The 27424-nt window shown below is 36.8% G+C and overlaps 1 protein-coding gene across 8 annotated transcripts in view; it reads left to right on the top strand.

The window, feature by feature from the left end:
* Window positions 1–27424, top strand: part of Inpp4b (inositol polyphosphate-4-phosphatase type II B) — a 395691-nt gene that overhangs the window by 282384 nt on the left and 85883 nt on the right. For 7 of the 8 annotated variants that reach the window (XM_074041203.1, XM_074041202.1, XM_074041199.1 and 4 more), the window contains 2 exons: window positions 13492–13604; window positions 17183–17337. In XM_074041203.1, the coding sequence (XP_073897304.1) occupies window positions 13492–13604; window positions 17183–17337 (268 nt within the window). The remainder of the gene's footprint in view (window positions 1–13491; window positions 13605–17182; window positions 17338–27424) is intronic. The other variant, XR_012435583.1, reaches the window with a different exon arrangement.

Here is a 27424-nt window from a genome sequence, read left to right as displayed (position 1 = left end):
GTTAGTATCATGGATGTGAGACGGTGGTACCAGCATAACTAGTTTATTTACTGTTAACAATTTTACAGACATTTCAACTTTGATTCTGTGTAGACATCCAAATATACAAATGAAAAATCCAGCTAGTCATCCAAATATTTTGCCTATTCTGTTTCAAACATATGTATATTTGGACACATTCAGATGGTTGAGGAGCTTTTTACATATTAGCCATATGTTTGGCACCACACAGCCATACAAAATGTTAATGTTAAAAAAATTGGCAGTATAAAGGAAATTGTATGACATATTTACATAAATAGACGTCACATAACCTTAGGAACAACCTTGAGGTTGAAAACATCTCAAAAGAGCAGAAGAAAGTAGAATGGGAAGATTACTAGCCATCTTCAAGTTTCTCCACCAGTTTTTCTCCTGTATTCACTCCAGCCAGCCTTGCGTTCACATAACTTCTTTAAAGCCTGGTTTTTTCTTTTTGAACTTGTACATCATCAAAGCCAATGGACGGTCATCAATTTTTCCTCATATTACTTGATGTGGTAATAGGTCTGGCATGGTTGTTTATTCCTTCTTTCATCTCTTAGCTTCCAGACCACCATACTTTGTGCAATTGTTCCTTCTCTCTGGCTCCTCCTTTCCAGTTTCCATTGCTGATTCCTCATGGTCTTTTTCAGATCTTTCTGAATGGTGAATATTTCAATGCCCCAAGATACCATCTGTGGAGATCTACTCTACTCTCTTGTTGAGCACTGTCTCACTGCTTTGAATAACATCCACTAGGGCCAAGCATGGAGTCTCATGCCTATCTATAATTCCAGCTATTCGTGATATGGCGATCAACAGGATCCTTGTTTGAGGCCAGCCCAAGCAAAAAGTTAGTGAGAACCCATCTCAATTCTGAAGGTAGGCATGATGACACTCACCTGTAATCACAATTAGGAGCATAAGTAGGAGGATTACAGTCCAAGACTATCCTCAGGCAAAAAAAAAAAATATGAGACCCTATAGAAAATAAGTAAAGCAGTAATGGGCTGGTGGTGTGGCTCAAGTGATCGAGTACCTGCCTAGCAAGCATGAGGCTTGAGTTTGAACCGCAGTACCATCAAAAAGAAGAAATTGCCACCCACTGATGTTGACCTCCATCTTCATCTTTGGCCCATCTGTCTTCCCTGAACTCACATTTCAAGCTTGACGCCTTAAATTTGGTTCTTAATGCACCCTTAAAAACTGATCTGCACCCCTCAGTAGGATTGAAGTTCATTATATATATACTTGCAAAGGCAGCATAACGAAACCCACTAAAAACTGTTTGAAAAGGAGGAGGCGATGGTAAGGGAATAGAGAGACTGTTGATTTTGTTCAAAGTACACTTCACACATCTATGGAATAATCGCCACAAAACCTCCTTGTACTATCAATGCATGCTAATTAAAAAGTAAAATAAAATCTTAAAAGCTGTTCTTGCTACAATCGTCCTTCTCTAAAGTTATATCAGTTCCAACTTGTTCATTGTTTTGGAGAAAAAAGCTAAGTCATTCTTGTCTCTTCCCCTTTTCTTTCAATCTTTACCCTACTTCTAGCCCATCAGGAAATCTTACTGACTCTACTTTCAAAATGTAAGTCACCATTCTCACTACTGGATTTCTACCACACTACACAAGTCCATTTTATCTGTTGGATTATAGCAATACTCTCCTCTAGTACCCTTCTTTTTCTCTCTCACCCCTCATTCTGTCTCTTCTGACCCTGCCACTTGGCCCCTTAAAAATAATCTAACCATACACCTCCTCAAGTCATTCCAGTAACCCTCCTATTATTTTTAAGAGTGTAAGTCCTAAATTCTCATAATGAGTCATCATGCTTTCATTCAGTCTTCCCTCTCTTGATGGTTTGACCCCCTTCTTCTACCTCACTCTCCCTCACTAACTCCTTCTGCTCTCTGCAGTGACATCTGCTGTTGCTTAAGGCTTTTGAGATAGCTGCTTCTCCTTCCTTAAATACTGTCCACCCTTATGATTTCTCAGTCATCCCTTTTAAATCTTTATATTCTTTCTCAGTAAGGCATTTCTTAGCCACTCTCTTTCAATTCACCATCTCTCATCTCCAGCTCCTTTGTTCTTGAATTTTCCCCATAGTATCTATCAGTACTTAACATGCAGTATGTCCTTTACCTAGCTCAGCAGTGCCTCCTCACCAGAAGGTCAACTCCACTAGGGCAAGAATCCTTGGCATAAGTTGACTTTGTATTTGAATTTCCCAAAGCAGTGTTGGGCACATGGCTTCTACTCCTTAAATATTTGGAGAATGCATGAGTGAGTGGGATAAATGAGGTCATTTAGCTGGATGTTCTAAAGAATAGGAAGACAATAGAAAGATATTGGATCTGAAGAATCATCCAACCTAGACTATGTCAAGGAATATTTCTGCTAATAATTACTGAGTAATAAAAGGATTCTTAAGTCAAGTTTACATTATCACATTGCTGGTTCTGAGAAGGGCTATAGCATTGTTGACAAACTTCAATAAAGGACCAGAAAGTAAATAATTCAGGTTGGTGGTCCATACGATCTCTGTCACAAGTACTCAGGTCTGCCACCATCATGCAAAATAAGCCATGTATGCCATGAACATGGCTGAGTTCCAGTAAAATTGTATTTACAAGAACAGAGAACTGGTTTGGCTTAGCCAAACCTCATGTAAAGTTTCTAGACCTATTTAATTAATTGTGTTTAAAATAGCATTTGGGACCATGAATAATTATTTAAAATATCCATCATCATTTCACTAAATAACTGCTCCTCAGGGTATAATTTAAGAAATACTGATCTAATTCAACCCTGTCATTTGTTAAAAGGGACTTGAAGATCCAGCATAGACTTCACTGAGTTCTCATGCCCAGCTGTTGGGATGACAGGAACCAAATTCATATAGCATGACTTGCACTTGAGTGTTCTTTTCACTTGCATCCCATTGCTGTGCTACTGCCATCTGGACACTTCTGACCTGAATTTTAAATTGTAGTTTTTTAAAATATTTGAATATTTGTAGCACTATGCTTTTGTTTTAATTTTTTCATATATAACTTTGAATTTAGTGTTGAAGAAACTAATGCGCTTTAGTTTTTAATGCTGTCTTAATGCTGGCAAAAACTAAGAGACGTTTATATCTGCTTCTTGAACCACTTCTGTGTTTTTTGAAAAAGAAAAATTATATAAAATAATATTTAATGTTAAGTTTCTCAATGTACATAAAACCACAGACATAGATGTTTAGTGTTCATTAAATTGTAGACTGGATGTAAGCATGAAGTGTAAAAGCACTACAAGCATCAAAGCTACACACACACACACACACACACACACACACACACACGCACAGACACCTGCCTGGCCAACTAGGCATTGATCTCTGTGGTTCTCACAGTTGAGACTCATCTAATCTCGATAGCCTGGTTCTGCTATAATATGTACAGGTGCACATGTAGATTTCCGAACTTTTAGTCATCCTGACACATTTCTTCATGCTTACCTTTTCTCTGTCTCTAATCTTTAGAATGTTTAAGTCTTGCATTGCAGGTTCTGTCACTCACTGAGTTTGGCTGGCCTTCCTGTACACCAGTCTCATAAGTCAGCACAAAATGGCACAAAATCAAAATACATGAATTCAACTAAAAGCTCACTTAGGTGAGTCACTTGGTGTTTTGAATGCCTGCATTTCATTGTCAGCCAAATGAGAATAATTAATACATATATACCTTGTACTTCAAAGTACATTCTACCATTATCTCACCAGGGAAAGGAAGTTAATATTTCTGCTGACGCTTTCTGTGACAAGAAGATGTCGCACTAACCTTATGAATGTTAGAGATTGTAGTATACTTTGAGCTTCCCTGTGAGTTCTATTTCTCCTGTGTACAAGTAAATCAACTTATCGATCCAGTTAAATTTGACTATGAAGTCCTTTCTGTTGTTTGAACCAATTTGCATCTCCTTTTCATTCAATAGCCTTTCTTTCTCTGTATTGTCTGTACTTCTTCAAATCTATATTAGCTTTACTGAAGTTTTTCCTGTGATCACTAATTTTCTGATAATTTTTCCAAAATTCTTACTATTTTCTCAAAATTTGGAATAACCTTATAGATGAACTCTTTGCATCATCATTAGGATAAGTACTTTGATGCCACAGTGAGGAATAAATAGATCAACAATCAAAGGTGAGTAAAAATTAATTCCAGCTTTAATTAAGCTGGGTAACTGACAACTATTGCACCTTTTAAATCCTTTTTCCCTCACTCAAACTTACTCAGCTACTTTGCACACCACTGTGCCAAATATTTACTCTTTACATATCATCCCCCACCCCCGCAAAAAAAACACACCTGCAGGAGCTTGTGTTTTCAATCCATCTTTCCTTCCACCTTTCTTTCTTTAGTCTACCAATTTTGCATCACAAAACTCCAGAAAAATGGAACTCACCTTAGAAGTCAGGTAAAGAGAGTCATCTTTATCAGGCGATGAAAAAGAACAGAATGCTCATAGATGACTCATACATGGTGTTGCCATTGATAAACTGTAAATATATCAGTGTCCCAGATTATCATATAAGAAGCCACTTCATGTTGAAAAAGAGGAAAAAAAAAGAAAAAGATTGAAATAAAATGTAGGTTCTTTTAAGACTTTTCATTTTGGAGACTTTCAAAGCAGCTTTATTTCCATCATTTTCTTTTTCTATCTTACCTCATTTTGCCCTTTCCTAATTCCTCAGGAGGTATTTGCTTTATTCTCCATAGAAAGAAATTCTAAGGTCTCACTCTAACTTTCCTCTAGGATCTTGTAGATCTAGCAGGGACCATGACTGCTGTGAAAAGGCCCATCCTTCTCAGCCATCTCATTTTTTCTTGTTATAATTCTCAAAGTTCCTTCTATGTTATCAGGAAGAGAGGAGTATGGAAGACACAAGCCCTTCTCTTTTGGAGAAGGCCTCGCTGTGCATCTGCCTCTCTGGGCTGCTATTTGACCTTATATATTTCAGCAGCAGGCTGCCTTTCTGCAGGATGAGGAGATAAGGCTGTGTTCCTTCTTTGCTTAAGCTTTGAGAAATCAATGCTTGTTCCCATCTTCAGACTTCTGTGTGCTCTTCAGAACTTTCCTTTCTATCACTGTCACTGGGGTAAAATGCAGGGATTTGGAAGTTAGTTTGGGAGATTATAAGATGACCACCCAGTTCCCTTCAGCACCAAGACATTAAACACAGAAAATCATTGGCCATGCAATTCAACTTGGCTCCGAAGAAGACCTCAGTACTCATGTAAAGCCTCCTTTTCCCTCAAGTCTCCCTTACCACTCAGCTATCAAGCAGCTCAGGGAAACCAGAATGGAGGAGTTAGGGAGCCGTTTAATGACAAACCATTTCTCAACCCTTTAACATGACTTTACCTTGTTTGGAGACTCTGTTATCAAATCACGAATGATTGCTAAAAGCAAACAATTGGACAATAAGTTTTAAAAGATTAATATGTTGTAATTTTATTCTTCTCTCTATTCATCACATGCCATGGTCCTCAATGTATGGAGAAAGGGAATTTCAAAGAATTTTTAACACAGTGCTTGGAATGTATTTTAAAATTTATTTTTAAAGCTTTTCTCTGTTGCAATCAGTGATGAGCTTTTAAATTCACTTAAGAGGACATGCTGAAACTGTAGGTCAAAAGTACTCAACTCTGCTCTGGTTGGGATTTTGATATTTGATTTTTTATATTGCCTCCCTTCAGAAACTATAAATTGGAAATGCAATTTAAATAAAGCTGGCTTCAGTAGAGTTTTATCTTTTTATATTTTTCAAATTGTATAGCCTCCAAAAGAACATAATTTATAATTTTAAGATATCACAATGACTTTTACCAAATTGTACTTATCTGCTTGCTAGTATAATTAACTATAATTGTCTCAGAATTAATTAATGTAGAGATTTGATATTACAGAATATAGTGCTCACTACAGAAGACTGTGCAAGCATTGTCTTCTATAAGTTATTTTTTTTTACACAGGATCTTCTAAGTTGTTTTTTTTATTATGGCTATTATATTTACTTATTGCCAGATAAGAAACTATACCAAGTTTACTGATATGAAATCAGAATAATTTTATCCATACTCATAGATTCTGTGGATTAGGTAGTAAAACAGGGAAAGTAGGACTCATTTGTCTCTGTTCCATGATACATGTAACCTCAGATGAAAGGAAGAGGACTGGGAGTCATATGAATGACTGGGAGTTGGCATCATCTGAAGATTTCAATACTTACATTCCAGTACTTAGAGTAGCTTGCCTCAAAGACTGGGCTGGATTACTTAAACAGGATCTGCATATAGTATAGGCTTCTCCTAGCATAGCTTATGAGTTCTTATGAAGAATATCTCAAAGGGAACAATACAGAGAGCACAATTCCAAGAGAATAATCAGACATGAGCTGCACAGTCACAAAAATCCTGGCCTCAGAAGTTGCATAGCATCATTTATCCCCTGCCCTACTCTTATTTCAAGACAATTCAAACTCACCTGCATTCAAGGATAGGGGACATAGACTCCACCTCTCCACAGAAGGCATGTCAAAGAACATGGGGACCATGTTTCAAAACCAATATTGTAGACATGATTGACCTTCTGCTCTCCAGAAATAATCTTATTTGTCCTCTGCTGGCTCCATATCAATAGCACACATATGTAATATGGTTGGTTAATGTTAAAATATACATATAGGCATTTATTTACCTTAGAATACTTTTGATGTAAGTAATAGAAACCTTGATTCAAAATGGTTTGAACAATGAAAAACTTTATTAATTAACAAAACTGAAAAATTTCAATGTTAAACCAGGTTTCAAGAAAGGATTGATTCAATAGCCAGGAGTACAAAAGAGATATTTTTGCCCTTATTTCATCACTGTGCTCCTCTGAGTGCTTGAGTTTATTCTGCATTCAGTCTCCTCACGACTAAAAGATGTGTGTCATGAGCTATGTCTGTGGCCAACTAAGGAGACCAAGAAGGTCTCTCTTCTCTCTTCTTAAGTTTCCCTGGACTAGAAAAGAATAGGTCTGTTGCATACCCTTAAAACAATTGTTAAGGTCAGGGTTAAGTTCAGACTGGTTTAGATCATGTCCAGGCATGAACTAGTCTTGATTTCAAGGGGTGTGGATTATACCAGTTAATTTCAGGCTGAAGTTGTAATTGAACCCATGTAAATTTTGTGTTTACTACTCAGAGGAAAATGAGTGAATTAGGTACCGGGAAGGTAGCCATAATACTCATTTCATCTTGGAACACTCTCTGGCAGTATAGAGTCATTCAAGTATGAGAGAATGAAGCTACTGCTACGGTATTATTAGTATGAAACTCAATCAGCTGAGAAGTCATGGTCCCACTCTTGCTTACTTGTCCACATCCTGTCTTTGATTCAGGTCAGTATCACATCCAGAATTCCTGTTGTTGAAGAAATACCATTTGTCAAAACACAGAGAAAACATGTGTAATAAGAACTGTCCCAGTGAAGTTTTGTTCAAGTGGGGAGTGGTGGGTGGAGGATCGGTGAATGTTTGAGATGGTGGGTGTGCCCCTGTGTGGTGATGAGGATGTTTCCTAGATTGGATGCATTCTGACTTTTGCCTAAGGAGGAAGTCTTCCCATCTGAAGCTGGGAACTCTTTCTGAAGACCACCTAATATGTCCCTCTGCTTTTTAGAATTGACACAGAATTTGATAATGTAACCTCTGCTGCATAACTGCTATTAATTGTTTTCCATGAGTCAATGAAGTATGACAAGGTTACTGTCCTCATTTTGCAGTTGAGGAAATGGGGACAAAGGGTTAAGCAGCTCACCCAAGGCCACAAATCAAAGCTAGGGTAGTGTTGACCTTCAAAATCATTTTCCTGGAATCATGGCTCAGTGCTTTCTTTTAAGAGAATTATGAACATTTCAAATAAAAAGGAACCAATCATAAATAACAAACATTTGGGACTACATTACCCAGCTTTTTTATAAGAAGCAAATATTTTAAAATAGAAGGAAAGCCCCCTTTGCACACCACCCCTAGGTTCTCACCCTTAACACTTCCCTCCTCTGAAAAAAATCAATACCTCGAGTTTAATTACCATACACAGTTTACCCTCAATATATGTATCCATACACAATTTACCCTCAATATATGTATCCATAAAAATATGATATAGTTTTATACATTTAACCATCTTACTGCTATTGTCTTGTATTGATTGTCCTCTAGTTTACTTTTTTTGTTGTTCAATGTAATTTTTATAATATATCCACATTGGTATGTGTGGCATTTTTTCATTCATTTTACCTATTATAGTATATTATATTACACTGAGTAAATACATAACAGTTTATGCATTCTCTTTATGAATACTGCCATGTTTTTTGCTGCTTAATATTATAAATAACAATGCAATGATTGTTTTTGTAATTTTCACCTCTGATTGCTTTCTTAAACCCCATTTAGAAAAAAAGAACATACTTATGAAGGTTTGTAGAGGGACTCAATCACACTGTCTAAATTTAGTGCTAGAATAATGCAGGATGGTGTAGCAAAAGCAAGACCTATTAACTGTATTTACATTTGAGGAGATATGGTGTAAGTCATGTGTACTGTGATCTTTAGTTGATACATACGATCTATAATTGCATCTAGAAACCTCACCAATTAACCAATTATTGCTAATGATACTCCTTTCCTAAATCAGAAGAAATTTCTGTAGCCTGCAGGAGTGAAAAAAATTGGGAGCAACTAAAATATTGGGTTACCAAGGATGTGCTCTGAATAAAGTAACTTTGTCATTGTAGAAATAGAAATGGAAGGCTAGTTCAGTGGTAGAACACTTGCCTAGCATGGGCAGTGCCCAGGGTTCAATTCCTAGCATCTAGAGAGCAAGAGAAAGAAAGGAAGGAAGGCAGGGAGGGAGAAAAGGAAGAAAGAAGGAAAGAAAAGAAAGAGAGGGAAGGAAAGAGGAAGAGAGGGGAAAGAATATCAACGTGACATCCTTCTACCAATCATGCTTTGCCATTAAGAGGCTTTGCATTTCAATGAGGCAGCCTATGTCTGTTCTACCATACTGTCTTTACTGTGTGGGAGTGAGCAAAGGATGGCCATTTGATTTACATTTAGGAGATTTATAGTCTGCTGTCATTGTGTTAGGTAGTTTCACTTTAGTGTAACAAATAACTGAGATAACTAAATTATAAAGAGAAAAGATTTATTTTGCCTTACACTTTTGGAAGTTCCAGGTAATGATAGATTGGCCACAATTCTTTAGGCCATTGACAAGACAGAGCTTTGTTTAGAAGTGCATTGTGAGAAAAAGCACTGACATCATGGCTAAAACACAATGAAAATAAGGCCAGGGCCCCACATATCCCTTTGAGGTCATACCCCAATTACCTAAGAGCCTCCCATCAGGCCCCACCTCCTAAAGGTTCTACCACTTCCAGTAATGCCACTCTGGTGACCAAGAATTTGGGTTTGGGGAGACATCTAAGATCCAAACTATAGCAAGCATCTTGGAAATGGGGCTGCCTTAAATCAGTGCTTTGCAATATTTTATATTGCTGTTAGGGGTTGTTGTAGAAACTTGCTAGATTATGACAACATTTTTTTAAATGGAATAGAACAAAAAATATTTAGTTCACAGTATGTATACTAGGGTTAAATATTATTTTACAAAATTCTTGTTACAGAGGAGGGGAGTGTGCACATGCACGCGTGTGTGTGTGTGTGGTGTATGTGCCTTCTTTGCAACATTGTGTAAATTTTTAAATTTAAATGAATTTGATAATTTATGATTCTATATATTCAAGGTATATTTGATGACTTAATATACATATATCATGAACTACTCACTGTAATAAAACTAACATATCTATCACTTCAATAGTCATCACTTTCTTTGTGTGTGTATGTGAACACTTATGACCTAACCTCTTACAAAATTTCAAATATACACTAAATTATTAATTATAGTCAAGTTGTTTCTATTACTTGAAAGAACTTGTTTATATTGCATAAAAGTCTATTCCTTATTTTTTATTGGTTTTAAAAATGTTTCAAAACCAATTGTAAGAGAGATTCAGAAAGAATCTTACAGAGCTACCAGATAAGGGTAAGCCCGTGTGTGAAGCTCACCAGCTGCTCCCTTTTTCTGGCTGAAACCAGTTTACCCAGCATAGCAGAACAAGCTCTTCCTGAATCCTGCCTGTAGGACAGCCCATCTATCCCAGGGACACAGTGAACTGCTTACTCCTTGTTTCTACTCTACAATCTTGCGTCTCCATGCTTTTTCTGGTGTTTTTCCCTTGGCCTCAAATGCTCTCAGAAGCCTGAAGCATTACCTTTGCTGGATACTGTTTTACACCCAACTGTTCTGGCATTGCCCACTCATTTCATTTGGCTTAGCATCTTTACAGACTTGTCATAGCCAAATATACTTTCCAGCATTTACTAAGGGCTTAAATGTCTGTCCCACCTTAGTAGACTGTGGAGATTTTGAAGGCAGATCTTTATATCGTAAGACCTCAGGTTCTTTTCTCTTGTGTATACTGTGTTCTCTACTGCTTTTACAAGGACTTTGTTGTTTTCAAACAACACAGATTCATTTTAAACAAGGCAAAAAAGCAGTTGAAAAATTACATGAAATTCTACAACCTAAAGATGACCAGCTAAAGCCTAATCCAATGTCCCACTCTGCCTATGCACACATACAGATAGAGGTCACCATATGGACAGGTGCACACTCACACACGCACACACTCACGTAATGCTGCATGAGTAATTTCATGCAGGATCCTGACCAATTTCTCCTCTCAACAATGTCCAGAACACCTTCTATGCCAGTGCTATACCTGTATATAATTTTTAATGGCTGCTTATAATTCTAATTTATGGTTTACCCTGGGTTTGATTTGGTTGTCATTTATCAACATTAAAAGCAGTAGTGGTGGACCTGACTTCTTAGTCCTTACCTGCCATGAGTGTAAATTTAAGAGCAATGTTGTTGTCCTTAATTTCTTTGATTAGCTGCAGAGTCCTGGGCTGGTTTAATAACTCCCTCCAAATCCTTCTTCCCTTAATCATTGGGCTGTGTCCTGTTAGAATTCCTGTGTATCAGAATCTCCTGTCTAGCGATGTGGTATTTTTAGTCAGACCTTCTCTTTGTTATGACAGTCATCGGTAGCTACATAGTAAGGATTTGGCTTTTGAAGCTATGCCTTTTAGAAACAAATAGTGTAGAATCATGCATATATTTTGCATAAATGTTTTTAATGTCACCTTCCTGACACAGGATATATATCTCTATTGTATCTGACTTTCCCCTATTCTGTGGTCATGTAATCCAAGATGATATATGATTGTTTTCAATGAACATAGCCCTTTCACCACACACTTCTGCTCTTTATTCATTGTACAAAAAATTGGATATTTTCTTACATATATACAATGTACTTGGAGCAGATTCACCTCTGCCATCGCTGTCTTTTATCTCCTTGCCATTCCTACTTGTTCCCACTCCCCCAAAATAATCCCCTTTCTATGTTCATGTCCTTATTTTTATTCATGTCCTTATTTTTAATATGGATTCCAAATATGAGAGGATATTTATCTTTCTGAGTCTGGCTTAATTTCCTTCAAGTTCCATCCATCTTCCTACAAATGACAATTTTGTCATTCTTTATGGATGAATATTTAACATACTATCTATCTATCTATCTATCTATCTATCTATCTATCTATCTATTCTTCATCCATTTATTTGTTGATAGGCACTTATGCTGATTCCTTAACCTGGCAATTGTAAATAATGTCACAATAAGCATGTATGCTGACTTTTATTCCTTTGACCATATAGCCAGGAGTTGTATAGAAAGATCATATAGTAACACTATAAATTAAAAACCAAAATAGCAACTAATAGATCCAACTAATCCAACTAATCTATTAATCCAACTAATAGATGGGCAAACGAATTGGTCAGACAGTTCTCAAGAGAAGCATAAACAGTCAAAATGCATGAAAAAAATGTTCAACATTCTTAGCCATCAGAGAAATGCAGATCAAAACTACATTAAGATTTCATCCCACTCAAGTCACAATGGCTATCATCAAAAAAACAAACAACAACAAATGCTGGTGAGAATGCAGGAAAAATGAACCTTTATACACTACCTAATAGCCCACAGAAAATTGTTTTCAGCTATTCATCTCCCAAGTGATTACAATTCAGAATATAGAAATAATCCACTTGTATTCTTTGATAGGTGTGCATCACTAGTACAATTCATGGGGTCACACTCTTTATTCTCTGGAACTGATGTCAAGAACTACTCAAATATGTGTTTTGATAATGAAACATCTGGTTAAAATTTGGAAAATGCAAAATCTCATTGTTATTAAAGAAAATATGGTTAGTTTTTGTGATCTGAACCAGGAATATGTAATCTATTCCTCCAGTGAAACGGGATAAACTAACTATAGTCCTTCATTCCTTTGTGTCAACTCTTCTGTTTTTAGCTCCCCAGTCCTCAGGAATTCTTGTGGCTTCAGCAGTATATTTCATACTATATTGTAGCAACCCAACACTCTTTTAGAAAGACTTTTTCCACTGTGTTCTAACCCTGAATCTCATGTCACCAAATCTCCGTGACATTAGTATCACAATAGCATGTTGCAGTAGGTTTTCATGTAAAATGTTTCCATTTATTGTCGTGCTATAGTTATCAGTATACAGTAACTTCCTGCACTCTCTTTAATTATCTTATCCTGTTAATACCTGTACTTCTCTATAAGTGTGGTTCTCAGTCAGGGTAGATTTTTTTCCATCAAGGAAATTTGGCTTTTTTTTGCTGTCACAATGGGAATCTGCTTCTGACTTCTGGGTGGAGGAGCTCAGGGATCCTGCTAGATATTCTACAATGGACAGTGCCCACCACACAACAAAATCCTCTCTAATTTAAAATGTCAGTGCTGCAAAGGTTGAGGAACCTTGTTGTGTGGAAACTAACTTCATGTTTTAAGTCCAAACTCAGATTTTCCTCATACCTGAGATGTTCAATTTGATATATTCTCTTGATTGTACTAGCTACTCTGACACAAAAGAGAAGGCTGTATCTGACATCTCTGTCTTATGCATAGAGTAAAGGAATGTGGTAGCCATCATCTTCATCAAAAATATTTTCCTTGTTGGTAAAATAGATTTTTATGAGCAATTCACATCAACACAAAATAGCAAATGGGGAAAGTCAAAGCATATTCCCAAGCAAAGAATAAAACCAGAAGGATTACTAATTATGATTATCCTCAGATCCTCTCTGCTCCAAAGGACATTTGTTGTTATGAATTTGTGTTTGCAAATGCATTGAGGAAAACTTCATGGGTAGCTTACTGGAAAAACCGTTTCATGTTTTTCTCCTTTCATTTTTTTCTTCAGACATGTCACATTTTCAAGAACAAAATGATTTAAAAGGATTACTAGAAAATCTCCACCAAAATATCCAAGCCAAAAAAAGAAAGAATGTAGAAATCATGTGGCTAGCTGCAACGGTAAGCCCTGTCACGTGAAGTTTTATTCTGGTCACATCCTCACCTGTAAGCACTGTCAGGTATCTACCATTACCTTTGCACGTTGGGTTATTAGATTTCCTCTTCCATTATCCAAGGGATGAGGCGTTTTCACACTTGTTGGTAGTGCTATCAATAGACTAGAACAGAAGATAGAGGAAGATGCACACAACATGACAAAATTCTTACTCCTTAGCTATTCTTATTTGTATTCTGAGGTTAAAATGAAGAATCTGTGATTTTCTTCGTATCGCAGGTTGTGGACAATTATCAGTGTTCCATATCAACCAGGATTTTGAACTGTAACTCTAGAGACATGTGGCTTCCACAGAATGTGGTGATCAGATCTCTGACTCACAGCTCTTGGACATATTGTTCAGTTAATGAGCTTATAAATGGGTTTTTTCATTTAGATATTGGCATCAAATTTCTTACTGATGGATTGCTGTGGGGTAGTGAGCTGTATTTTGTATGATTTTTCTCTCACTTAATGGCACGCTTAGGGTGGAAGATCTGCCCGTTTTCCCACTCCAGACTTCTCTAACACAGAGAGAATCATTCTTACATATTTCAAGCTCTTTTCTGGCAAGTTTGAGACATAACTCATATGAAATTTATGAATTCTGCTAAACTTCAAATGCAAACATCCTTTCTTTAGGATACTTTCATCAGGAAATCTCTACAATGAATGCCTTGTTTCTGGATTTAGCAGTACTACTCATAATTTGGAGTTTAGGTTAACCAAGATTCTAGGATTCTCTATTTATTGTCTATTAATGGCATTTAAAAACAGTCTTTCCCCTACTGCCAGTGCTTCAATTGTCACCCAATATTACTGACTCTCTTTTTGGAAAAAAGAATGGATATTTACCATAAGCCTATATAGAACAACAAGAGCAGGGCAATGAAAGCTGCTTTCGTGTACCTCCACCCTTTCCTGGAGTCCCAGAAAAAAACATCAAAAGTTGCAATATGAAATCCTGCTTTTAGGCTGCTCATGGCCACCAGTCCCATTTAGCACCATACTGCATTACACACATCTCTTTGAAGTCATTCTTTCCACTGTGGCTACTCTTTGTTTCTTCAAAGACTAGTATGATTATTAATTCTCCCAAAATTTCCTAAAGGAATGTCATAAGTTTTATTTTTCTATTTTACTTATGATAGTATTTAAGTAGTTTGGTCATTGTTCAAGGCCCTCAGACAACTTGGGAGCATATGAATATGTCAAGATACAAATACTGTTAAGTTAAATGAACAAGAGAATTCAGGATGCACATAAGCAAGCACAATGTATATTTTTCACTTAGTATATTCAGTTTTTCCACTTGAGTATATACAAGATTTCCCATAAATCTTGTAATTTCTAAAATATTTTTATATTTTAGAAATATATGTGGGTATAGAAATGTGTATAGCACACAAATACAGCTCCTGTACAACTTACAACCGAATAACTGATTTGTCATTTCTGTAGGCTGAAACCTGGGTTAATATACTATTTATAAACAAAAGAACTTATGCTCTTAAAATGAAGGAATATGGATTTTCTTTTGAACTTTCCAAAAAGCTTTTATTCCTTTCTTTTTTTTCCCCTTTAAATCTTTTTTTTTTCAATCTTTTTCTAATTGTTGTGCTGGGTGGGGTACAATGTGACATTTGTAAAAGTTCTTGCAATGTATCAGATATATCATACTTGAATTCACCCCCTACACCATTCATCCCTCCTCCAAAATCTGCTCATGTAGATGTTTTACATTCTAATTTAAAAATACAAAATTGTTCAGGTTTACCTTAATTTAAAGACTAAAAATTAGAAATGAAACAAGTCCTATGCTAATCAAGTATGCTAAATCAAGCTTGTATAATTCAAGAGTTCCAGAAATATGGAAATCAAGACCCCACTTGTCTACTTCACTGGAATTTCCTCACCTCCACTTGTTTTTAAATTTGGAACAGCAAATATTCTAAATAGGCTCACTAATATAATAATAACAATATATTTTAGGAAGATTAATCCTTTTAAAAATTATGTCTCGAAAGTAGCCATGATGGTCTATTTTATTACTGTGAATGTAGTCAGCTTTTAAAATCTGAAATACTGTTTATTTGAAAGGATTAGAATTTTCTAAATGAAAAAGGCTATATGGTGAAATCAGGTTCTCATATTTCTTTACTTTTATTGGAAATAGAAAGTAGTAAAGATCTACATTAATATGGACATATAAATCTTAGTTTAAGCGTCAGAATCATAATTAAAATATATTAAAAATCCTCAATAAAACTGTATTCTTATTTCTCTGCAAAGCAGGAAATGTTTAAGGCACCCTTGATAGCAGATAAGATAGTAAAGTAGACCTTTATTCTATCACACAAAATTTATCTTAAACGCACGTTGATTGGTATTGTTGATGCTGCATTTTGTTGTTGGGGTCTCATATCAGAGGCCTGTCCTGTGACAGGAGAAAAGGAATGGAGAGTTTTACCTATTACCCATCAGGCAATGGGGCAAGGGAAAATTGCTGCTTAAAAACTTTTCTCTGACTTAAATTAGAATATCAGAAAGAAAGACCTCTATAGGAAAACAGGACATAACAGAAGCTAAAGACTTAATCCTTGCCCTTGGGAAGAGCTGTATTTGCATCCTGGTTCTGCTCTGTTGAGTGCAAGTTTCTTCATCTGACTTCACTTTAGATTCCTCATCTGTAAAGGGAGAATAATTATGTCTTTCTCTAGAGTTCATGTGAAGTTAGTTCACTAACAGCAAGTCTTTGTACAATTTCCTCGTGTTGTACCTGGTATACAGTATGTGTGCAATAAGTGGTGGCCATTTTTGTGCTCGCAGTGTTGCCTGGTGGTTCCCTTATTTGATGTAGATGTTTAAAATCTCATGACATTGTCTGAGTGCAGTGGCTTACAACTATAATCCCAGCTGTTCAGCATGCAGAGATCAGAAGGATCAGAGATCAAGGCCAGTCTAAGCAAGAAAATTAAAAAAAAAAAACTACTGAGAACCCATCTCAACAAAATAAGCCAGGCACGGGAGTCCGTGCCTGTAATCCCAGCTATGTGGGGGGTGTAGGTAGGAGGCTCCTAGTCCAAGGTCATACCAGGACAAAAAAAGCAAGATCTGATCAGAAAATAGCTACAATAAAAACAGCAGGGGATGTGGCAGAAGCGGATAAAGTCCCTACAGGGTTTCCCCTGTTTTCAATGCAGTCGTTCATTGCTCCTCGGCTGTGGTTTTCGTCTTCATCCTGCAGATGGAGGTATCCTCTTGGGTACCATTGCTTCTGCTGCTGGGTCTTTCACACCTCCTCTAGCTTTGACAGTCCATACCTCATTTACAAAAAGCTGGAGAAGTTAAATCTACCCCTACTGGCTTTTTGAATGAAAAGGTAATGATTTCACATTTAATAGGGCAGGTTGAACAACTGACTTCCCCAAATGAACCTAAGCCCCATGCAGCAGTCACTGTGTTTGGACTAGCTGTGGGGAGGAGGCAGATGCCAGAGCAGTTCACAGGTGAACAGTAACCTGTTTCCCTTTGCATCTGACAGATTTGTCGCAAACTAAATGGCATTCGTTTCACCTGCTGTAAAAGTGCCAAGGACAGGACATCCATGTCAGTGACGCTGGAGCAGTGCTCCATCCTGAGAGATGAGCACCAGCTGCAGAAGGACTTCTTTATCCGCGCACTGGACTGCATGAGAAGGTATCACACCTGTCTGCAGGTCTTTTTTACTTTATGGTCACTTGGAGTTCTTTTTTTTTTTTTTTAACCACCCATCTTACTGATTGATTGAGTATTTACTAACATCACTGTCTTTCCATAGTTTACAGCTCCTGGCATGAAAAGAGAAAATAGTTTTAAGTTCTCACTTTAGGCAATAAAAGGAAACGTGGCCACACATGCGTTTGTTAATATGCATACAAGCCACATTTTGTCAGCTCATTAGCTCTGGTTATATATAACACTTGAAGAGCACATTTTCTTGACATGTGTTTATGAGTGTGTGAAAACTAAAACTAAGTCAATTTTCAAACAAAGCATTTCGAGATTGCATTTCAGAGGTCATCTTCCCATGGCCTGCAGGGTCTCTGACATGGTCATCTCCTTCCTAAAATTATTTTCACATCGCTCATTATAAATAAGGAGGGACCCTGATACTTCAGAGAATTGCTAGTGATACTCTGCTGACATTTAAAATGCTGTGCCCCAAGTCATGTTTCTTGAGTCATTTCCAAAGTCATTAAATGTGAACTCTAAACCATCTTATAAAGGAAAAGGGGCCTTTACCAGCAAGACACATGCTAATTTCAAAATGAAGCAAATATTCTCTTTACTTCTCTGAAGTACCCTGGGACACTTGGGCGGGCTCCTGGGTGCAGAGGGGGCTGCTTTTTATCTGGCATGCCATTATTTCCCATCTTTCCTTTTATTTCTGCCCTTTCTATGGAGGCACAGATGCTTGCCTGCATTTGTGCTGTGCTGTGTTTTCCCATTTATGAGAAGTGTCTGAAGTCCTCTATTTTATGTCATCTCATGTCTCTTGGCATTTTCACTGTTCTGTGGAGTTCCATCATAATTTTTTGATAACCATATGAGGAAGTTTTAGAAGCCTGACATGAACATCTCAGCCATATAAAACACATTTGGCTGATATAAAAATTCTTTTAAAAATAATCTCTCAGCACTAATAGGGGAAATTCTGAATGTGAGTGTGAAATCTTCCACTGTGCAGAGAAAGAATAAAAAGTTACTATGACTGCAGCAGAGATGCTTGGGGAAGAGCTCAGGAGCATAGGATATTGTAGCTCAGGGACAGAACAGCTAAAATTGATTTTAGCTAACAGACTATCTGGAGGGTGAACTGTTGCCTCCTCTTAAACTGGGGCAAAGAGAGGACCCTTCCTCTCTTCAAACAGTGAACAATGGGCATACGTGTCACATGCATGTTAAACTATAAAACTACATATTTTGGTATTACATAAGGTCATTCATAATTGACATTATATATACAACATATTTGCTCATGACCTAATGCTTATGGGAATTTTTGAATTGTTAATAAAAATAAGATATTAGAAATTTAATCCCCATACACTAATGTCCTTAACTTGCAAATTCCCACTACTATGTTAATATTTTTCTATCTTTTTTTTTAGTTTGCTAAATTTCTAATCTGTCAAGTTTGTTATTGATTTGTCTGTATCTGTATATGTGTGTGAGTAGTTAAAGAAAGTACCACATGTTCTTTTTGTATTGTTGTACTAGAGGGGCATTGTGACATTTAGCACAGTTCTTACAATGTATCATACTTGAATTCACCCCTCCATCAAATGATCTCCACACATCCCCATTCCTAGAATAGTTTAAACAGGTCTCATTTTTCCATTTTTATACACAAGTACATAATATTTTCACCTTTCTACACCCTTTCCCTATACGTTCCTCCTCCCACTGGTGCCATTCCCCAGACAGGACCTTTTTGTTTTGCTTTATGTTTTTTTAATTAAATGATTTCCTGCTTTGGGTATTCCATCTTGCAACACAGCTCATAGGTTCATAAGCTCTGGTAACTTAGCAAAGTAGATAAGACTGTGAGACTCAGAGCCAACTGACCTACCTGAGTTTGAATCCAGCTTTATGGTACTTATTAGGCAGCCATCCCTATGGCTTCTCAGTGCCATAAGCAACTCAGTCTACCTGTTGATGCCTCAATTTCCTCATCTACAAGTCAACCATGATAGTAGTAGTCACTTCTTAGGAGCGTCTTGATTAGAACAATGTTTGACACAGAAAGTTAATATTTGTCAAGTAAATAAAAAATAAATATCAAGACTCATAATAGTAATATGTGCATCTTTCAGGGATAATAAAATCTAGCTAATTATGACTTTATGTTTGTGACTATATTGTAACTAAGGTTTGAACTCTAATACCATATATTCAAAACAATTATTCAGGGAACTCTTATATATAAGGTTTTAAATGTGTGTTTTACCTATTTATTATTTTAAGAAAATAAACCTTTAAAATATGCACGTGCTTATAAATACTGGGCTAATGATGGCAGGATTGTTCAGTCAAGTATAAACCTGGATGGTTTCTTATTAACATGTTTCTATGTTGTTTTGTATTTTTGTGCACCTTTACAAGTAATTGAGGAATTTGAACTCAAAAATCAACCTTATAAATTTCACCCTATGAATAATGGAACCCAAACATTTGGCAGAGATATGCAGATAGAAAATATTAGAAAATATTAGAGCCAGCACTAAAACATAGGTCTCTTAATTATATTTTAATGTTATTTTCTTTTTATATACAAAGTGAAAGGAAATACTGTCACCTAAAATTGTTCGATAATCTACTCAACTACTTCAGACCTGTTAGTTAAAATAGAAGTCATATGGGAAATCACGTACTTTCCAAACTTCGAGACTGTCTGCAAAATCAGAGCTGTCTATCCAAATCCTTAGGCCATGATGAGCTAAGAATGGAATATGGAGCTCTAGGTCTATGTTCTAGCTAGAATATAGCCTCTTTCATTTCAGCCTTCTCTCCAGAGTGAAATAACTATGAATAATGGCTGAATAAATTAAGAGAAGTCCTCATTGGAATTCATTCTGCATGCAACCTTTTGCTTTTCAGAAACAAATCACAACTTTCTCACATACGTTTTAAATTATGTTTTCAATTATACCCTGACGGTATGCTTTTGTTCTTAATTTTGTGTTTAAGCCTTGTTTCCTAGGGCCATTCCCGTGTTAATGTTACTTGGTCAGTGATGGGTTAGAAGTTGTGCTCACACAAGTCAATTCAGTTAAGCTTTGAACGTTTCCCAATGGATCACGATGGGGAGTTGGTAGCACATTCAAGTTCAGGAGTTTTCAGGTCTGCCTTTTATTTTCCACAGGCCTTGTTAGGTCATCCAGGAAAGTGTGAGCACTCATCAAGGCCCTCCATAGCTCTTTCCTGTCCAAGATATACTGTTGAATTCTGCCTGTTGGAACTGCCATCTAAAGCTAACTGTGAGACTGCCCATTAGCACTGATTACCATCGAGCACACCAGTGCTTCACACAGTGCTTCTGAGTGGGTGATTTCCACTCTCTACTTCAAATCTAGTCAGGTCCCCAGGCAGTGAGGTTGCTGGTTTCCGTCCTCAACCCTGTCATGATAGAACTTGACTAAGAGTGGCAGGCAGGAAGCAGAGACAGTCAAGAGCTCCACAGACATGGCCCATTCTTATCCCACGTACAATATGTGCAGTGTGACTAGGAACTTCTCAAGTTGTTGCTTGGCTCTGGTTGATTACCCAAGTCCTGAAATGGTAGTTTTGGGCAATAACATCCAATTTTACAGGTATTTTGGACAAAGAGGTTTGCTAAGTTCTTCACTCCCTGGTCCTGGAAGTCTTACCTTTCAGACAAAGGCCTTCCCATCACAATTGCTTCTGAGTGTTTAAATCCCTCATGGATTATGATTGAAAAGCTTTGAGGCCATGCTATCACAAGGGGAAAGATACTAAGAGGTGCTGTGGTGCTAAGTGCACGGTACCTTGAACACATTTTCAATGTACCATGTTTTCACCTCACAATGGGTTTATTGGGACTCAACACCATGTTAAATTAAGTAGCATCTGTGATAACTTCAGCTGCACACCCCCACCTTGTGTCTAGTTGCAAGATGTTTGATGGAAATGGCAGATTTCAAAGCTTCCTCTTCATGTTAGAAGGTTAACAAGACATCTGGGTGGATCTCAGGATCTCTTAGTATGCCTATACTGTAAGGCCAAAACAATGGTCCTTAACCCTCACTGCCCATTAGAAGCACAGGAAACTCTTTTTAAAAAGAAATAAAACCAGGAGTCTCAGTACAGACTAGTCCCTAGGATGGAGTCAGAGCTGAGAACCACTTGACTAAAGCTTTCCCTATTTAAGCTAGTTTTACTTTAAATCAGCAACCATCTTTCATGACTTAATGATACTAGAAATACGATGTTTCTATCCTTTCCTTGAGTTTTAAGATGTATGATTCTGCCAAATTTTTCCTGGGTTATCTTCAGTAGGAGGTTACAAAATGGTAGATGAATAATTGCCAATGTTTTGTTTAGTTTTTACTTTTTGTTTTTCTTAAGAGAGCACAGAATGCAGTATTTGCACTCAATTTTCAATTATGACATCTCCACAGAATGCAAGAGCCATCTTATCCCAATGCATTTGCAGCAAGTATTTTTAGTAGAGAATTTCAAGCTTATATTTGATTAATAACAGATAATAAGGATTGGACTTTTTAAAATAAAATACATTTGACTGGATTTAAAAAGTGTCATATTGTAGTGAAAAATAATTGTGTTGGGAAATTTAATTATCACTGCAAAGTAAACTATAACAAAATATCTTTGGATGGCTTTTTCCCTTAACAGGAACTCTAAGATTATGTGTGTACACAATGTAAAAATAGGACATCATATTTCCTAGTTGTCTTTTATTTTTCTAATACCATATTATTTTGTCAATTTGTCTTTCTATGATGGCTTCTTATGATTAAGTTAGGTGACCCTCCATTAGTAATATGGATAAGTGTAAATTTCAGTGTACTACCTACTTACAGCTTTAAGATACAAGGCTCTAATTATTCTTTTTTTAGTATTTACTTCATGAGAGAGACTAAAGGTTCATGAGTCAGATTGGGTTTTATTGTCCTGTTAAGTGTTATTTTCCCAACATGTTGTACCTGAAATTTATGTTGGAGGAACATGACTTAGGAAATAGTTTATAAGTGACCCTTAGCCAATTGCTGTCAGTAACGTTGTATTTATGATGTCTGACTCCATGAAAGAGTTCACTTGTTGAATTGTGTAGACCATTTGTTGTTGAAATAGAAAAGTTTCTTCCTTCTTTTCTTGATCTTGCTTCCACTTCAGCTTATTTTTCTTTAATTTTGTTGGTCATACCAGTTTGAAAACAGTTGCTATTATTTCATCCTATCTCATATTTCAAATATTAATGAGAATTATCAATATTGAAGACATAGTGATTGCATTTGGCAACTGTGGAGAGTAGCACAACCAGGGAGAGCTTTTCCACTCTGCTCTCTCTCTTGACAATATCAGTGGCGTGCCTGCAGCATTACTTCTGACCAGATCTGCTAATCATGTCACATTTATTTTTGCTACTAATTGTATGAAAACTGACCCAATTTAGGATGGTTTTGCTTTAGCTGAAACTAGGTGAAAAATACTTCAAAAAATGCATTTTCTTGCAAGTTAGAGCAAGCATCTTTTAACAAAATATCTGCAGCGGAACCATCAAAAGAACATTTATTTTAGTGGGAAAAGCAAAGAATGACCTTTGAAAAACTTTCAACTTCCTGAACAAAATGTATGAGCTAATTTTAGAGAATGGTCTTCCTATATTACTAGTTTTGAGGTCTACTGCTTTTCCCTTATTGTTTTGTTTATAGTAGTATTTGTTTTCTAGTACTACTGACTTGACACCCTGGGAATGTGGAGTTTGGTTTCTAGAGCACACCTTCCCAAAGAAATCACTTCTTTTTTTTTATTCATTTATTCATATGTGCATACATTGTTTGGGTCATTTCTCCCCCTCCTTCCCACTCCCCTCGCTTCCAGGTAGAACCTGTTCTGCCCCCTTCTCCAATTTTGTTGAAGAGTAGACATAGCAATAATAAGAAAGGCATAGTGTTTTTGCCAGTTGAGATAAGGATAGCTACACAGAGAGATTCCTAGCGTTGCTTCCATGCACACATATATTACAATCCTGTATGCTGTTTACTGGCAGAACCTGGGTGACCAAAGCTGAAAAAGATGAGGGGACTACTGAGTCCTGCTCAATAGCCACTTTAATGAAGCATACTACTGCTTTTTATAAACTCCTTGTACACAAAGAGCATTTGGTCAGAAAAAGCATGCCAAGTATTAGGTGTCAAGGTTACATTAGCACAGGGAAGCACAGTTAAAATTAACTCTTTGTTATGTCTCCTTTAAAATGGGAACAGAGAAGCAGAAGAAACACACGGTCAGCATAACTTTCTTATTTACATCTGAAGGACACGAAGCCATCTGGGAATCTTGAATACTGTTATTCTGGACATTTGGCTTTCTCACAAGGCCAGATACCAGATCACACATGCACTGTCTGGTCCTGAGGTCTTTGCCTCAGTTCCTTGGAGCTTTCTCACAAGGCCAGATGCCAACTCACACAGGCACGGTCCCACTGCTGGCTCTGACACAACCCAAATTTCTCTACCAGAAATTTCATCTCTACCAGACCTCTTCACCACTTCCCAGTCACCTTCCCATAGTGACCTCTGTCATTTTAAGGTTACTATATTAGTTCCTCTACAAGTAGGCACATCAAACACTTTCAAGTTTTGGGTTTCCTACCTTTCCCTCTTCCTCCTGTGTGTGTCCTCCCCTTAGTGTATGACCCATGTCTAATAGTATTACTATATTTGTTTTATATCTAAAGTCCACATATGAGGGAGAACATATGATTTTTGGCTTTCTGAGCCTGGCTAACTTCACTTGAGAAGATGTTCTCCAGTTCATCCATTTATATGCAAATGATAAGATTTCATTCTTCTTCATGGCTGCATAAAATTCCATTGTGTATAGATACCACATTTTCTTAATCCATTCATCAGTAGTGGGGCATCTTGGCTGTTTCCATAACTTGGCTATTGTGAATAGTGCTGCAATAAACATGGGTGTGCAGGTGCCTCTGGAGTAACCTGTGTCACAGTCTTTTGGGTATATCCCCAAGAGTGGTATTGCTGGATCATATGACAGATCTATGTTTAGATTTTTAAGAAGCCTCCATATTGTTTTTCAGAGTGGTTGTACTAGCTTACATTCCCACCAGCAGTATATCAGAGTTCTTTTTTCCCCACATCCTCGCCAACATTTGTTGGTGGTATTTTTGATGATAACTATTCTAATGGGTGAGGTGGAATCTTAATGGGGTTTTGATTTGCATTTCCTTTATGGCCAGAGAAGGTGCCCATGTTTTCATGTGTTTTTTTGCCACTTGAATTTCTTCTTTAGAAGAAGTTCTGTTTAGTTCAGTTGCCCATTTCTTTATTGGTTCATTGATTTTGAGCTCCTTGTATATTCTGGATATCAGTTCTTTGTCTGATGTATAGCTGACAAGTTTTTCTGCCACTCTGTGGGTGGTCTCTTCAGTTTAGAGACCATTTCTTTTGTTGTGCAGAAGCTTTTTGGTTTCATGTAGTCCTATTTGTCCATCCTTTCTCTTGGTTGCTGAGCTGCTGGGGTTCTATTGAGGAAGTCCTTGCCTATACCTATTGCTTCCAGAGTATTCCCTGCTCTCTTCTGTATTAGCTTCAGAGTTTCAGGTCTGATATTAAGTACCTTGATCCACTTTGAGTTGACACTAATACAGGGTGATAAACATGGATCTAGTTTCAGTTTTCTGGAAGCATATAACCACTGTTCCCAGCAACATTTGTTGAAGAGGTTATTTTCCATCATATGTTTTTGGCACCTTTGTCAAAAATAAGGTAGGCATAGCTGTGTGGATTCATATCCAGGCCCTCTATTCTATTCCACTGGTCTTCATGTCTGTTTTTGTGCCAGTACCATGCTGTTTTTATTGCTATTGCTTTATAATATAGTTTGAAGTCAGGTATTGTGATACCTCCAGCAATTGCTCTTTTTGCTGAGTGTTGCCTTGGCTATTCACGGTCTCTTGTAATTCCAAATGAACTTTAGGGTAGATTTTTCAACCTCTGTGATGAACGTCATTGGGATTTTGATGGGAATTGCACTGAACATGTAGATTGCTTTTGGTAGTATAGCCATTTTTACTATGTTGCTTCTACCAATCCATGAGCACGGGAGAGCTTTCCACCTTCTGTAGTCTTCCTCAATGTCTTTCTTCAGGAATTTGTAGTTCTCTGTGTAGAGGTCATTCACATGCTTTGCTAAGTTTACTCCAAGGTATTTGATTTTTTTTTTTTTGAGGCTATTGTAAATGGAATTGTTTCCATATATTCTTTCTCAATTTGTTCATTGTTGGTGTATAGACAAGCTAATGATTTTTGTAAGTTGATTTCGTATCCTGCCACCTTACTGTAGCTGTTTATGGTGTGTAGGAGTTTTTGGGTAGAGTTTTTTAGGTCTTTGAGATGTAGGATCATGTCATCTGCAAGTAGGGATATTTTGACAGTTTCTTTACCTATTTGTATTCCTTTTATTCCTTCTTCTTGCCTAATTGCTCTGGCTAGGAATTCCAGGACTATGTTGAATAGGAGTGGGGATAGTGGGCATCCTTGTCTCATTCCTGATTTTAGGGAACATGGTTTCAGTTTTTCTCCATTAATTATGTTGTTGGCTATAGGTTTGTCATATATAGCCTTTACAATGTTGAGACACTTTCCTTCTATTCCTAGTTTTCTTAAAGCTTTTATCATGAAATGGTGTTGGATCTTATCAAAGGCTTTTTCTGCATCTATTGAGATGATCAAGTGGTTTTTGTCTTTGCTTCTGTTAATGTGCTGCTGTACTACATTTATTGATTTGCATATGTTGAAACACCCCTGCATCCCTGGGATGAAGCCAATTTGGTCATGTGAATGATCTTTCTGGTGTGTTGTTGGATTTGGTTTACCATTATTTTATTGAGGATTTTTGCATCTATGTTCATTAAGGAGATTGGCCTATAGTTCTCCTTTTTGGAGGTGTCTTTGTCTGGTTTTGGGATAAATGTAATACTCACTTCATAAAATGAGTTAGGCAGGGTTCCTTCCCTTTCTATTTAGTGGAACAGTTTAAGGAGGGCTGTTAGTTAAGTGTTAGTTCTTCTTTAAAGGTCTCATAGAATTCAGCAGAGAATCTGTCATGTCCTGGACTTTTCTTTTTTGGGAGACTCTGTATTGCTGATTCAATTTCATTTCATGTTATGGATCTATTTGGGTGGTTAATATCCTCTTGGTTCAATTTTGGGTGGTCATAAGTATCTAAAATTTGTCCATTTCCTCAAGATTTTTAAATTTATTGGAATATAGGTTCTCAAAGTAGTGTCTGATGATTACCTGAATTTCTGTGGTGTTTGTTGTTATCTCCCCTTTTGCATTTATGATTTTACTGATTTGGGTTTTTTCTCTCCTCATTTTATTTAGGTTTGCCAGGGTTCTGTCAATCTTGTTTATTTTTTCAAAGAACCAGTTTTTTGTTTCATGGATTTTTTGTATGGTATATTTTTTTGTCTCTGTTTCATTCATTTTGGCCCTTATTTGTATTATTTCTCTCTGCTTGTTTTGGGTTTTGCTTGTTCTTGTTTTTCTGGAAGTTTGAGATGTAGCATTAGGTCATTGATTTGAGATCTTTCTGACCTTTTAATATATGCACTCATGGCTATAAACTTTCCTCTTAGGACTGCCTGTGTTGTGTCCCATAGGTTCTGGTAGGTTGTGTTTTCATTTTCATTAACTTCCAGGAACCTTTTAATTTCCTCTTTTATTTCATTAATAACCCATTGATCATTGAGCAATGTGTTGTTCAGCTTCCAATTGTTTGCATGTTTTTTACTGTTGTTTCAATTGTTGAGTTCTAGTTTTAATGCATTGTGATCAGATAGAATACACAGGACTATTTCTGTTTTCTTATATTTGTGGAGGCTTGCTTTGTGCCTGAAGATATGATCAATATTGGAGAAAGTTCCATGGGATGCTGAGAAGCATATATATTGTGCAGATGTTGGATGAAATATTCTGTAGACATCAGCTAGGTCCATTTGATCTACGGTGTG

This window comes from Castor canadensis, chromosome 9 (genome assembly GCF_047511655.1).
Source record: "Castor canadensis chromosome 9, mCasCan1.hap1v2, whole genome shotgun sequence".
Lineage (NCBI taxonomy): Eukaryota > Metazoa > Chordata > Mammalia > Rodentia > Castoridae > Castor > Castor canadensis.
Note: the sequence above shows the minus strand (reverse complement) of the source record. Positions and strands in the feature narration are given on the sequence as shown.